Raw genomic sequence first — 14,025 nt, 5'->3', positions numbered from 1 at the left:
ACACTCCAGCAGTTCCAAGGGGTCCCCTGTGACGGGGAGCTGAGTCCTCTTGCCTACAGCCGGTGTAGAGGTGAGACCTTCTGCCAACAGCTGTGTGAGCCACCTTGGACGCAGAGCCTCCAGTGCTCTTCAGCCTTCAAACAACTACAGTCTTGGCCGGCAAGACAGGTATAGCTGGTGGTTCTGGCTCAGGGTCTTTCATGAGGTTGCTTGCAGTCGCAGTCTCAGTTGAGACCTACCTAGCGCTCTCCTTCTCAGTGGTCAGCATTCTGCCAGGAACCGGAGAGCTGGAGAGGGCATTCTTGTCTTCCAAAAGCTCACAGCTAGTAAGAGAATCGGTGTCATTAATAATTGCTGGACAGAAACCTGCTATAACTGAAGGTGTTTAAAAAATGTTTTAGGGACTTCCGTGGTGGTCCAATGGTGAAGAATCCACCTTCCAATGTAGGCGACTCAGGTTCGATCCCTGGCTGGGGCAGGGATCCCTCATGCCCATGGGGCAACTAAGCCTGCTTGCCGCAAGTAGAGAGAGGCCCACGCGCCACAGCAGGGACCTAGCACCACACACTCCCTGCCACCAAAACAAGCGTTTTCGGTTGTACTTGCATGGAACTTTGGAAGGTCAAACGAGGAGCAGGTCTGCCTCATAAGGTGTTTTGAGTAGGGGGGTGTGAAGAAAGAAGGGGTCTGAGGAGCCCCTGCAGGCAATGGAGAAGGTGACACCCCACAGGAAAAGAAGGCTGACTGGACCCCTCTTCAGAGGCCAGGAGCCACTCTGGGCTACTCTGTGGGGACCAGGAAATCCCAGACCACACTGTCTGCATCTCTTCCTTAGCAGACCTTTCAAAAAACCAGAATCACTGGTAAAAAAGACGGCTGGCTAGGAAGAGGGGTGAAGAAATTATCCTTCTGAGCAGTGAAGTGTCTTGGAAAGAGTGAGCCCAGGTTTGTGGAGAGTTCAAGCCCTTAATGATTAGCAGTAGCTCCACTGAAGTGAGCTTAGTCTTCAATAACAGTGTAGCAATAAAGTGCTAACACAAGCAAAGGCTCATTTCTATGCGAGAGCCTCCTGAGAGTAAGACAAACAAAACCCAGAGAAATTCTAAGAATGTAAAACTTCAGCTTTTCCGTAAGAACAAAGCCAGAATTTCTTGGTTCTGGGCTCCTTCAAGATGATTTTACCAGGTCTAGGCTGTTACTGACGGACAAGCTGGATCGACTCCACCGTGGAAAAGCGGCCGGCAGGAAGAGGGGGAAGGGGGGTTGCTCCTTGTACTTGCTCTTGTCATGGATTGCTGCTTTTCTCACAGTTAATGGCTTTCTAAAGTTGAAATAGAGCTTGAAAATTGACCGTATTTGGCGAACCTTGGTAATTGTGGTTATTTTTTTTTCCTCACAGAAAATAATCCAACAGCTGATCAAAATCACAACCCACCACACGTGGAAAACATCTCCCAAACTCTCCGAAGATCGTCAGGTAAATGAGAATTTATGATCATATTGGTGATAAGTGCAGGTGGTGGCTCCTGATTCTGCTTTTTGTCTTTGTGTTACAGAGACAAGGAGTGTCAAAATTTGTGTTTAAGTGGCAAGTCCATCTTTTTTTTTTTTTTTTAAACAACGCTATGAAAGAGCAAGGCAAACACAACCGCTTAGTAGATTAAATCTATGTTATCCAGAGTTTTCTGTCTGTGGTGGTTAATTTCTCAACTCTGATTGGGCAGGCTGGCATTTCCAAAGTCAAGTAATTACCAGTCATATTAATCTGCGCATCTTCTCTCTTTTTCTAAGCCAAACTGAATAAGAAACAAGTTTCCTTCTTTCTCCAGAAATAATTTAACCACGTGAGGCTGTTATCACATACTTCCTAGACAGATTCATCTGCAGAGTTAGCTGCAGGTTTTCAGCCCTGTCTGTTTCTATTAAACCATTTGGTGGTCCCTCTACCAATAAATGAATATTTGAGTGTATTTAATCTTCTGCATTGACCTTGCAATTCAAGAAGCATTCTTTTTAAAATGGAAGTATAATCGACTTAAAATATCGTATTAGTTTCAGGTATAAAATATACTTGTTCAATATTTTTATACATTACAAAATGATCACCATAAATTTAGTTACTGGGCTTCCCAGGTGACTCAAGTGGTAAAGAATCTGCCTGCAACGCAGGAGACCCAGGTTCGATCCCTAGGTTGAGAAGATAGCCCGGAGAAAGGAATGGCTACCGACTCAGGTATTCTTGCCTGGGGAATTCCATGGACAGAGGAGCCTAGCGGGTTACAGTCCATGACATCACAAAGAGTCAGACACGACTGAGCAACTCACACCTCTCAAGTTTAGTTGCTGTCTGGCACCATACAAAGTTACTACAATATTATTGGCTATATTCCCTGTGCAGTACATTACATCCTCGTGACATGCTTATTTTATAACTGGAAGTTTGTTCCTCTTAATCTCCCTCATCTGTTTCACTCCTCTGCTTTTTTTTTTTTTTTCAGTGTGTGTGTGTGTGTGTATTTGTATTATTTTTTTAGATTCCACATATACGTGAGATCGTATAATATTTATCTTTGTCTGTCTGACTTACTTTGCTTAGTATTATAATCTCTAGGTCCATCCATTTGCCACAGATGGCAATATTTCATTCTTTTTTTTCCCATACACATTTTAGAATTATTTGTCCTAGTTCCTTGAAAAATGCCATTGGTATTTTGATAGGAATTACATTGAATCTGTAGATTCCAGTTGTTTCTTTGAATTTCTCATTTCTTTTTCTTGTCTGGTTTCTCTGGCTAGGACTAATACCGTGCTGAATGAAAGTGGGCAGAGTAGGCATATTTGTCTTTTTCTGATCTTAGAGCAAATTCTTTCAGCTTTTCACCGTTGAGTATGATCTCTTAAGTTCGAATGCATTCCGACGGTCCTGAGTTTCCACTCCTGCACCCTCACCATATTTGATGTTTTTGACGTCAGATTTTACACCTTTTTGTTTTCTGTATCCTTACTTATTGTGGCTGTAGATGATTTTACTACTTTTGTCTTTTAACCTTCCTACTATCTTTATAAGTGGTTATTCCACTACCTTACTATATGTTTGCTTTTACCAATGAGATTTTTCCTTTCGTAATTTTCATATTTCCAGTTGTGGTCTTTTTTTTTTCTTTCCCCGCTTAGAGATGTCCCTCTAAGTTTTCTTGTAAAACTGCTTCAGTGTAGCTTTCACATGTCTGTAAAACTCTTTATCTCTGTCTCAAATCTGAGTGATAGCTTTGCGGGGTAGACTGTTCATGGTTGTAGGTTTTTCCCTTTCACCATTTTGAACATCATGCCACTCCCTTCTGGTCTGCAAACTTTCTGCTGAAATGTCAGCCGATAGCCCTTATGGGAGTTTCCTTATACATGACAAATTGCTTTTTCCTTGCCGCTTTGTGGGTTTCCTCTTTATTTTTTTCTTTTAAAATTATTTTTATTGGAGTATATTCTTTTTCTTTAATTTTTGCCGCTTTAGATCTTGGTGCAGACGTTTTTGGATTCATCCTGTTTGAGACTGTGCTTTCTGGACCTGGATGTCTGTTTCCTTTCCCAGATTAGGGAAGTTTCAGCTATTATTTCTTCAAGTAAGTTCCCTGCCCCTTTCTTCACTCTTCTCCTTCTTGTTCTCTGCAGTGTGAATGTTAGCTTTCTTGATGTTGTCCCAGAGGTTTCTTAAACTATCCTCATTTTTTTGAAACATTTTAAAATTTAATATACATATTAATATATTCCAGGCTTCCCTGGTGGCTCAGTGCTTGCAATGCAGGAGACCTGGGTTTGATCCCTGGGTTGGGAAGATCCCCTGGAAAAGGAAATGGCAAACCACTCCAGTATTCTTGCCTGGGAAATCCCATGGACATGGAGTCTGGCGGGCTACAGTCTGTAGATTTGCAAAAAGTCGGACATGACTTAGCATACACACACACATTAGTATATATTAAGGGCTTTCCTTGTGGCTTAGTTGGTAAAGAATCTGCCTGCAATGCAGGAGACCTGAGTTCGATCCCTGGGTTGGGAAGATCCCCTGGAGAAGGATACACACATTAATATATTCAGTTCAGTTCAGTTCAGTTCAGTCACTCAGTTGTGTCCGACTCTTTGCGACCCCATGAATCGCAGCACGCCAGGCGTCCCTGTCCATCACCAACTCCCGGAGTTCACTCAGACTCACGTCCATTGAGTCAGTGATGCCATCCAGCCATCTCATCCTCGGTTGTCCCCTTCTCCTCCTGCCCCCAATCCCTCCCAGCATCAGAGTCTTTTAGCATATTATATTTAACACAATCTGTTAACATGTTATATTTTAAAATTTACTATCCTCATTTTTTGAAATGTTTTTTAACATATGTATTAACATTAATATATTAACATATCCTCATTTCTTGAAATATTTTTTATTTAACATACATATTAATATATTAACATATCCTCATTTCTTGAAATATTTTAATTTTATTTTACTTTATTTTAAAAAATTAATTAACTATTTTAATTGGAGGCTAATTACTTTACAATATTGTGGTGGTTTTTGCCATGCATTGACATGAATCAGCCACGGGTGTACATGTGTCCCCCCGTTCTGAACCCCCCTCCCACCTCCTTCCCCCTCCCATCCCTCTGGGTTGCTCCAGTGCACTGGCTTTGAGAGCCCTGCTTCATGCATTGAACCTGGACTGGTCATCTATTTCACATATGGTAATATACGTTTCAGTGCTATTGTCCCAAATCGTCCCACCCTCGCCCTCTCCCACAGAGTCCAAAAGTCTGTTCTTTACATCTGTGTCTCTTTTGCTGTCTCACATATAGGGTCATTGTTACCATCTTTCTAAATTCCATATATATGCATTAATATACTGAATTGGTGTTTTTCTTTCTGACTTACTTCACTCTGGGTAATAGGCTCCAGTTTCATCCAGCTCATTAGAACTGACTCAAATGTGTTCTTTTTAATAGCTGAGTAATATTCCATTGTGTATATGTACCACAGCTTTCCTATCCATTCATCTGCTGATGGACATCTAGGTTGCTTCCATGTCCTGGCTATTATTAACAGTGCTGCAATGAACATTGGGGTACACGTGTCTCTTTCAATTCTGGTTTCCTTGGTGTGTATACCCAGCAGTGGGATTGCTGGGTCATAAGGCAGTTCTATTTCCAGTGTTTAAGTAATCTCCACACTGTTCTCCATAGTGGCTGTACTCGTTTGCATTCCCACCAACAGCGTAAGAGGGTTCCCTTTTCTCCACACCCTCTCCAGCATTTATTGCTTGTAGACTTTTGGATCGCAGCCATTCTGACTGGCGTGAGATGGTACCTCATTGTGGTTTTGATTTGCATTTCTCTGATAATGAGTGATATTGACCATCTTTTCATGTGTTTGTTAGCCATCTGTATGTCTTCTTTGGAGAAATGTCTGTTTAGTTCTTAGGCCCATTTTTTGATTGGGGATTTATTTTTTTTGGTATTGAGTTGTATGAGCTGCTTGTATATTTTTGAGATGAATTCTTTGTCAGTTGCTTCACTTGCTATTATTTTCTCCCATTCTGAAGGCTGTCTTTTCACCTTGCTTATAGTTTTCTTTATTGTGCAAAAGCTTTTTAAGTTTAATTAGGTCCCATTTGTTTATTTTTGCTTTTATTTCCATTACTCTGGGAGGTGGATCGTAGAGGATCTTGCTGTGATTTATGTCAGAGAGTGTTCTGCCTATATTTTCCTCTAGGAGTTTTATATTTTCTGATCTTACATTTATATCTTTAATCCATTTTGAGTTTATTTTTGTGTATGGTGTTAGAAAGTGTTCCCAGCACCACTTGTTAAAGAGATTGTCTTTTCTCCATTAACATTAATATATTGACATATTATATTCAGTTTAACATAACATATGAACATTATTTAACATAACATATGAATATATTATATTTTAACATTTACTATCCTCATTTGTTAAAATTCTTTTTTCTTTTTCATGCTCAGCTTGGGTGATTTCCACTCCTCAATCCTCCAGTTTGTGGACCCGTTCCTCTGTGTTACCTAATGCACTGTTGGTTCCCTCTAGTGTATTTTTTATTTCAGTTATTATTCTTCAAGTCTGTTTGTTTCTTCTTCATATTTGCTGACTCTTTGTTAAACTTCTCACTGTGTTCATAATTCTCCTAAGTTCACTGAACATCTTTATGATCCTACCTTGACCTTTTTTATCTGTTAGGTTGCTTCTCTATACTTTGCTTAGTTCTTTGGGGGTTTTGTTTTATTCCTTCATTTGAAATATCTTCATATGTCTCCACATTTTACATAATTGTGTTTAGTTCTCAGTGTTAAGTAAGTCAGTCATGTTTCCTTTTCTTAGAGAAGTGGCCTTATGTATGAGATTTCCTAAGGGGCCCACAGTCCACTTCCCTATGGTCACCCAAGCTGTGTGCTCTAGCAGTGCCCATTCTGTGGGCTTGACGGGCTCTTCGGTTGCGACAGGGCTGGCTACTGTGGGTGCTGGTAGGTGAGGTTGGCCCTTGACTCAGTTGGCTGCCAGGCCCTGCCTCGGGCCCTCTGGTGTTGTGGCACTGGGTCCTGGTGTGGCTGGCTGCAGAGCCCAGGAGTCCTGGGACTGGTGCCAGTCCAATGGTGAGCAGGCAAGCCCCCAGCACTGATAGACTAGAGGGGGGACTCAAAACCTCCACGATGGCGCTTGCCAGTCCCAGAGTCCTTGTGGAAGAGCAAGTCCCCCAAAATGGCTATGCCAGCGTCTGTGTTCTCAGGGGGGTCTCTGTTGCCTCCTCCCTCTCTGGGAGCCTCTCTGAGATCAACAAGGGGCTCTGACCAGAGTCCTTTCAAATTATTGCCTCTGTGCTGGGACTGAGATTTTGGGTGTATTCTATAAGAGCAGGGTCTCTGTTGGTTTTTGTTCATTTGTTTTGTTTGTTTTTTAGTATTTGTTTATTTGGCCGCACCAGGTCTTAGTTGTGGCAGGCGAACTCTTAACTGTGGCATGTGGAATCCAGCCCCCGACCAGGGATCGACCTTGCCTTCCCTGCACTGGGAGCATGGAGTCTTAGCCACTGGGCCACCAGGGAAGTCCCTGGTTTTCTACAACCGTTTATCTCTTCTGTTTGCAAACCCTGCTGGCCTTCAAAGCCAGGAAGCTCATCTTCCTGGGGCAGGAGCCCTGGGTTAGGGAGCCCGAAGTGGGGTTTGAGCCCCTGCTCCTTGGGGAGAAGATCCACAGTTGTGATTACACTCCTGTTTGCAGGTCACCTTGCCTGCGGAGTCCGTCCTGACTATACCCTGTCTCACCATGGTTCCTTCTTTACATCTCCAGTAGTGGGAAATCTTTTCCACTGGTCTTCAGGTCATTCTCATAGATGGTCATTCTGCAAATAGTTGTGACTCTGTCCTACTCATGAGAGGAGATGAGCTCAGGGTCTTCCTATCCCGCCATCTTGGCCACATACCTCAAGAAACATTGTTTAATAGTATTTTGTGGTTATGAATTGTTTTCACAAACATCATACTGTCAGGGAGATAGGTCTTATTATCTCTTGTTTATACCAGTCAACCCTGGGGTCGGAGAGGCTCGGCAACTAGTTGAAAGGCTCTTGCTAGGTCCTGTAGGTGTGGCCCCTGACCAGTAGTGCCAGCATCACTTGGGGTGCCACACCCCAAACTTACTGAATCAGAAACTCTAGCGTGGGGCCTAGCAGTCTGTGTTCTCACAGGGCCTCCTGGTGATTCTGATGCACACCCCAGGGTGAGAACCATGGCCTGGGTCTATCCAGGAATGTGTTAGGTTAAAAAAATAAACAACACACGCTCTGGAGCCTGTGTGCCTCAGTTAGAGAAAGCCCACCTGCAGCTACTAAGACCAAGTGCAACCAAAAATAAATAAATAAAAAAACCCCAAACACTGATGTACATTTGGACCTTTCTCCTGACACCTCACTTTGACTCTGGAGGCATTTACTTTCATCATGGAAACAGAACTAGTCACAGCCTGCTGGCTGTTTTTAGATGAACACGTTTTGTGTTTGTGTTTTGTAGATCACATTGCAGAGGAGCAGAGGGATCAAGAATCCTCTCTAGTCAACAGGGATGTGAGTGATACGCAGTCAACGACCATCAGTAAAGGGACGCTTCAAGAAGCAGTCAGTCCAGGTATTAATAACAATCTGCACAGCATGAGCTAAAAAAGATGCCTCAGTATGGATGTCTTCAGAAGGCGTCTGTTTGCCTTTCATGGTATTTTAATGGAACAGACTAAATGTCAGGACACCTTTAATTTACTCACAAAAGCATACAGATAGCAGTTAAAATTATGAATTGAATTAACTCCAGGAAATTTAAAAAAAGAAATCTGTCTTTTGGCCATGCTACGAGGTGTTCGAGACCTTAGTTCCCTGACCAAGGATTGAATCAGCGCCCCTGCAGTGGAAGCAGAGTTTTAATCACTAGACTGCTAGGGAAGTCCCTAACTCCAAGAATTTGCCCCTACCCTTTCAAAAAGATGGTCTTCCATGGTGGCTGAGATGACGAAGAATCCTGCAATGCAGGAGACCTGGCTTCCATCCCTGGGTCGGGAAGATCCCCTGGAGAAGGGAATGGCAACCCACTCCAGTATTCTTGCCTTGAGAATCCCATGGACAGAGGAGCTGGTGGTCTGTAGTCCATGGGGTCGAAAGAGTCGGTCATGACTGAGTGAGCAATATTTTCACTTTCACTTTCACAAAGATGCTACTTTGATGTTGTTTCTACACAGCCAGGGTCACTCATAACATCGGCATCATGTTTGCAGTCCTTGACATTACTGAGCACTGATGCTTTCTAACAAGCAGGAGGGATTACATGCCAAAGGTTAACCTAGTCCTTGATCTTCACCTTGGATAGCCTGAGCTGGGCCCATTCAGAATGGATAGAAACTTACCCAGCATGGCAATGTGCTGGTACCAAGCCCAGGACGCTCCCTCCACATAGCCACCCACTATCAAAATCATAGCTGGTTGTCACTTCCTAACTCTCAGGGATTAAATGCTGAATCATCCCAGCAGAGCCCTTAGAGCTGCTTGCTGCTGCTGCTGCCTCTTGACATATAGCTGATGAAGGTGGGGAGTTGGAGGTGCCCCAGTTGTCTCCCTAAATCCCAAGAAGGCCCTTGGCCAGCATCCTCTTGCCTGCATCACTAAGCTCCCCTCAGCAGCTCTCCACATCTGATTTCTATCATCGTACCTCCGTGCCCCATTTCCCTGGTTCCTGTGTCGGTTTTGGGTCACGTTACAAATGAGGTACCCGAAGCTCTGAGTCCCCAATGTCAGCTGTGGACACCTTCCTTTGAGCTCTAGCTAAGATTGCCTTGTAGTCCCCAGCCCACATGCAGGGACATTCCAAATCTACCCTCAAGCTTTCTGCAAGTCCTCAAGAGTCGAAAGAGCTTGGCATCATGTTTGCCTTATGTCATGAAATTCCCGCAAACCCACACACACGCAAGGCAGATAGTGTGCATGGCAGAGCTTCCTGAAGCTGGGAATGGCGGGCAGCAGAGAAGAGACCGTATCTTTACCCTGTAAAAGCCTTGCACTGGAGACTTGACTCTGTTTTTCCTTTTTTGTTTATTGAAGTGTAGTTGATGTACAATGTTGTATCAGTTTCTAGTGTACAGCAAAGTGAGTCAGGATATAAACACACACACACATATATATATACACACACACGCGCACACATATTCTTTTTCAGATTCTTTTTCATTGCAGTTTACTATAGGACATTGAATATAGTTCCCTGTGCTATACAGTAGGGCCTTGTTGTTTATATAGTTCATATATAATAGTGTATATCTGCTAATCCCAAACTCCTGATTTATCCCTGCTGCCCCCCTTTTGGTGACCATAAACGTTTGTCTTCTATGTCAGTCTGTTTCGGTTTTCTAAATCAGTCCTCATTTTTTTTTAGATTCCACATGTAAGTGGTAGTGCATGGTATTTGTCTTTCTCCGTCTGACTTATTTCACTCAGTATGGTCATCTCTAGGTCCAGTCATGCTGCTGGGAGCAGCATTATCTCACTCCTTTTTAATGGTTTTTACTCTCTTTCTTAAAAGCCATCGCGGCAGGACTTTCACCTCCTATGGTGGTCCTACCCCCTCCCTCCATCTTCACTCTCACCTTTTTCTCTCCTCGCCTCCTCCAAACCGGTCGCTTGGCTCCTCGCTAACTCATACCCTCAGCATCTCACCTTCACCACCAAAGAGGTCATGAAGGTCTTTCCCTAAACGTAGCCCATTGCTTCCCCAAGAGGACTCCTGGAGCCAGCAGCTGAGGTTTTCACCCGGGCTCCAAGCAGAACCAACAGGCTGTGCCACGGGTGTGTATGGGATGGCCGCTCTCTGCTGACTCGGCCGTGTGTCTTCTCACTTAGATGTTCCAAGCAGGGGCATGCCGTGCTCACAGCTTCTGCAGTTCCTCCAGAAGAACATCGTTGTCGCCGCCGTCTCAGTGGTGGGAATTGTCGCGGCCACGGCGCTGCTGCTGCTGGCACTGGTCACGTACGTCAGGAAGAGACAGTCGCTGTGAGTGGCTCTTAGCGCCCGCCTTCCTCCCAGGAGCCCGCAGGTGTTTGTGCCAGCGTCGGCCCAGAGCGTCCTCTGACCCCGGATCCCAGGGGAGGGTGGGGCCTCCGAGCCTGGTTGTGTGTCAGCACTGGTTGGCGTGCTTCCTGGACACCCTGCCTTTGGTTCCGATGCACAGCTGGGTTTGGGGTTTCCTGGTCTGGGCCGTCCTGGCCTCTGAAGGCCACCACAGATCAGGCCACACCGCTTCTTATGCTGAGGGCCACTGAAAGAGGAGAAGGGACAGCCTCTGGCGGAAAGGTCAGAAAACAGGATCGTGGGGGCAGAAAGGAATGGAAAGGCCCAGCTCCGGGAGTGTGGGGAGGGAGGCTTCGGAGGAGAGGAGAGGCTCGCTCACGCTCCTGCAGCAGCGCTGGTTGGTAGAATATTGAAAGATGCCTCTACTGGTTGGTAAACAGCCCCTTCCCCAGGACCTCCCCAGACTTCCCAGTCTTCCCCATGACCCAGCAAAGGAGGGATTAATGTCTGGCACAGCAGGGAACCCTCCAGGACTCTGTTCCAACTGTGGCCGTCTTGACTAGTGTCCTCCTGTGCTAGCTGATAAATCCCTCAGTTATCCCCCCGATGGGAGAGCTCAAGCACAGTGGCTCTGACCAGGAGCAGGCACAACAAACGGTTTACAACCTTATGCATTTGCAATAGCGGTACCTCGAAGTTATCTGCCTCAGTCTGCATCCCTTGGGACACACACGGGAAAGAGCAGCTTCCTAGGGCCGCTCAGGTCCTGCCCACCACTGTGTTGGATACTCAGCCTGTCCGCAGGGAAAGGGGGCCATGGTGCAGTGTTTACATTTCCCTACCACAATGGCACGGCTTTCCCTAAAAGTGTCCTGTAAAATGCCGAGGCTCCCAGGACCAATAACCCTTTCAGGCCAACCACCACCACCACACACCTTTCTCCTCTGAGGCAGCAGCGGGTCCCTTGAAGTGAAAGGGGAGCCCCGAATATGGCAAATGTTAGAGAGAGAAGATTGAAAGAGCTCCTGGGAATAAGCTTGACCCGATTCATGGTTCTGACAGGGGCCTATCCATCAGACTCACCATTTCCTTCCTGGGTCTTTCAGAAGTGTCAAAAGAAGTAGTGAAGGCTGCAGCTCCGCTCCAAAGACAAGAAGCAAAGCTGTGAGGAGCCTGGGCTGGTTATGAGAAAGTTGAGGATGGGGGAGGACATTTCCAGAGGCTCCATAATTCCCAGAGGCAAAATGAATTTCACACATGGCACACCTTTCTGATGGGTAGTACTCAGACTCCGCCCCGCTCAGAAATGTCAGCCTCTATTGCCTCCCAAGGAATAGACGTTACGAACTGCTACACATTTAGCTGTGGAGTACAGCTTCTGTGTGTTTTGTTTTAGGCATTCTCCGGCAGACATCACATACAATATTTTTATAATGAATGGAAAGACTTGGTGGCAAAAGTCTCAAGACGAGAAGACCAAAAAACATGCAGGAAAACAGAAACGGTTGAAGTTAAATTCCGGTATCTAAGCCAGGTGGTGAGCCCAGGCACCAGCACCTAAAGCTGCGACGTGAGGCGATTCTCCATCCAGACGCGTGGAAAGGCATTTGGATTTCTGGCTGTGAGGTGCACCCTAAAACATGTACCTTTTCCTCTCAGTTTTGAATGGACCAAGAAAACAGTTTTGACCACAGATTGCTCATAATGGTAACAGCATTGATGGCTAATACAGGAGGCTTAGCACGTTTCCCCAGAGACTAACCTGACAAAATAATGGATTTATTTATTTATTAAAACATTGGTTAGTTTTTTTCAGCCATTCATTGAACAGATATGAATTGAACAACTAATATCCAGGTGATACTAAAATACACGAGGCAATCAGAGATATTTGAATCAGGCATGGCTATCACAGATTTCTGAAAACATGCAAACAGCCAGCTGAAGCTCTCTGGTAGTCAGTTTATGCCTCTGTGTCTCCATTACTAAAGGGGCCAAGGGTCTGAGGCTTGGGGTCCAGAGGAGACAGGAGGGAAGAGGAAACTTAGGTTGGTGTTGCAAGAGCAAGAGAGTGGCCATTATAGCTCAGGCAGTTCTTGCCCCTACACTGGAAGGCAGGGTCCGGAGAGAAGGATGATACCTTCCTGTCTCCTGGAAGGGGGTTCCTGAGGCTGGAGGAGGTTGCCCTACAGTTGCATTTGTGGCCACAGGGGTCCCTCAGGGCACGTGCTCCAGGTGCCGTCCATGCCTTCCCATGTCACCTGAAGGGGACGCACACCTTCTTATGTCTGGGAATGTGATAGGGGCGATGGGGGAGCCCAGCCCACAGGCATACTCTTGGGGTTGGGTCTTAGTCATTCTGGGAAGGACAAGGACAGGAGCGAAATCTGAGGTCAGAGTTTCAAGAAAGGGCTGTGGCCTAAGCAAAGTTCCCAATCAAGGGATGGGGGGACCTGGCCCAAGACATCTATGAGGAGCATGTTATTTGTAGACATTTTAATGACAGCCATTCTGACCAGTATGAAGTGGTACCTCGTTATAGTTTTGATTTGCAGTTCTCAAATTAGCCATGTTGAGCATCTTTTTGTGTGCCTGTTGAAAGTGAAAGTGTTAGTCACTCAGTCATGTCCCACTCTTTTCAACCCCATGGACTATAGCCTGCCAGGCTCCTCTGTCCATGGAATTTTCCAGGCAAGAATACTGGAATGGGTTGCCACTGCCTGTTGGCCACATGTATTTCTTTTTTTTGCAGAAATTTCTACTTAGATATTCTGCCCAATTTTCAATTCGGTTGTTTGGTTTTTTGTTGCTGAGTTATAAGAGCTGCTTATATATTTTGTAAATTAAGCCTTTATCAGTCACACTGCTTGTACGTATTTTCTCCCATTCTGTAGGTTGTCTTTTCATTTTATTTATGGTTTCCTTTGCTGTGCAGAAGCTTTTAAGTTTAATTAGGTTCCATTTGTTTGTTTTTATATCTATTGTCTTGGGAGACCTAAGAAAACATTGGTACGATTTATGTCAGAGAATGTTCTGCCTATGATCTCGTCTAGGAGTTTTATAATGTCATATCTTATATTTTGGGATTCCCAGGAGACACTAGTGGTAAAGCATCCTCCTGCCAATGCAGGAAACGTAAGAGACACGGGTTCAATCCTTAGCAGGATCCCCTGGAGGAGGGCATGGCAACTCACTCCAGTATTCTTGCCTGGAGAATCCCATGGACAGAGGAGCCTGGTGGGTTGCAAAGAGTTGGATACAACTGAATCAACTCAGTATGCACCTTATATTTAAGTCTTTAAGCCATTTTGAGTTTCTTGTTGTGTATGGTATGTGGGAGTGTTATAACTTCTTTGATTTACATGTGGCTGTCCAACTTTCCCAACACTATTTGCTGAAAAGACTTTCCCCCCGTTGTATATTCTC

At 45.0% G+C, this 14,025-nt stretch overlaps 1 protein-coding gene across 1 annotated transcript; it reads left to right on the top strand.

Moving 5' to 3' along the window:
- The first annotated feature begins 1,143 nt into the window (after positions 1 to 1,143).
- On the top strand, positions 1,144 to 13,617 carry C3H2orf92 (chromosome 3 C2orf92 homolog). Its single transcript, XM_069580584.1, has 5 exons — positions 1,144 to 1,309; positions 1,400 to 1,477; positions 8,065 to 8,178; positions 10,431 to 10,581; positions 11,996 to 13,617. Exons 1-5 carry the CDS (start codon positions 1,288 to 1,290, stop codon positions 12,126 to 12,128), a joined length of 498 nt encoding a protein of 165 aa, XP_069436685.1. The 5' UTR covers positions 1,144 to 1,287; the 3' UTR covers positions 12,129 to 13,617.
- Positions 13,618 to 14,025: the final 408 nt, after the last annotated feature.

The sequence above is a fragment of the Ovis canadensis genome, chromosome 3 (genome assembly GCF_042477335.2).
Source record: "Ovis canadensis isolate MfBH-ARS-UI-01 breed Bighorn chromosome 3, ARS-UI_OviCan_v2, whole genome shotgun sequence".
Taxonomy (NCBI): Eukaryota; Metazoa; Chordata; class Mammalia; order Artiodactyla; family Bovidae; genus Ovis; species Ovis canadensis.
This window is presented reverse-complemented; position numbering and strand designations above follow the sequence as displayed.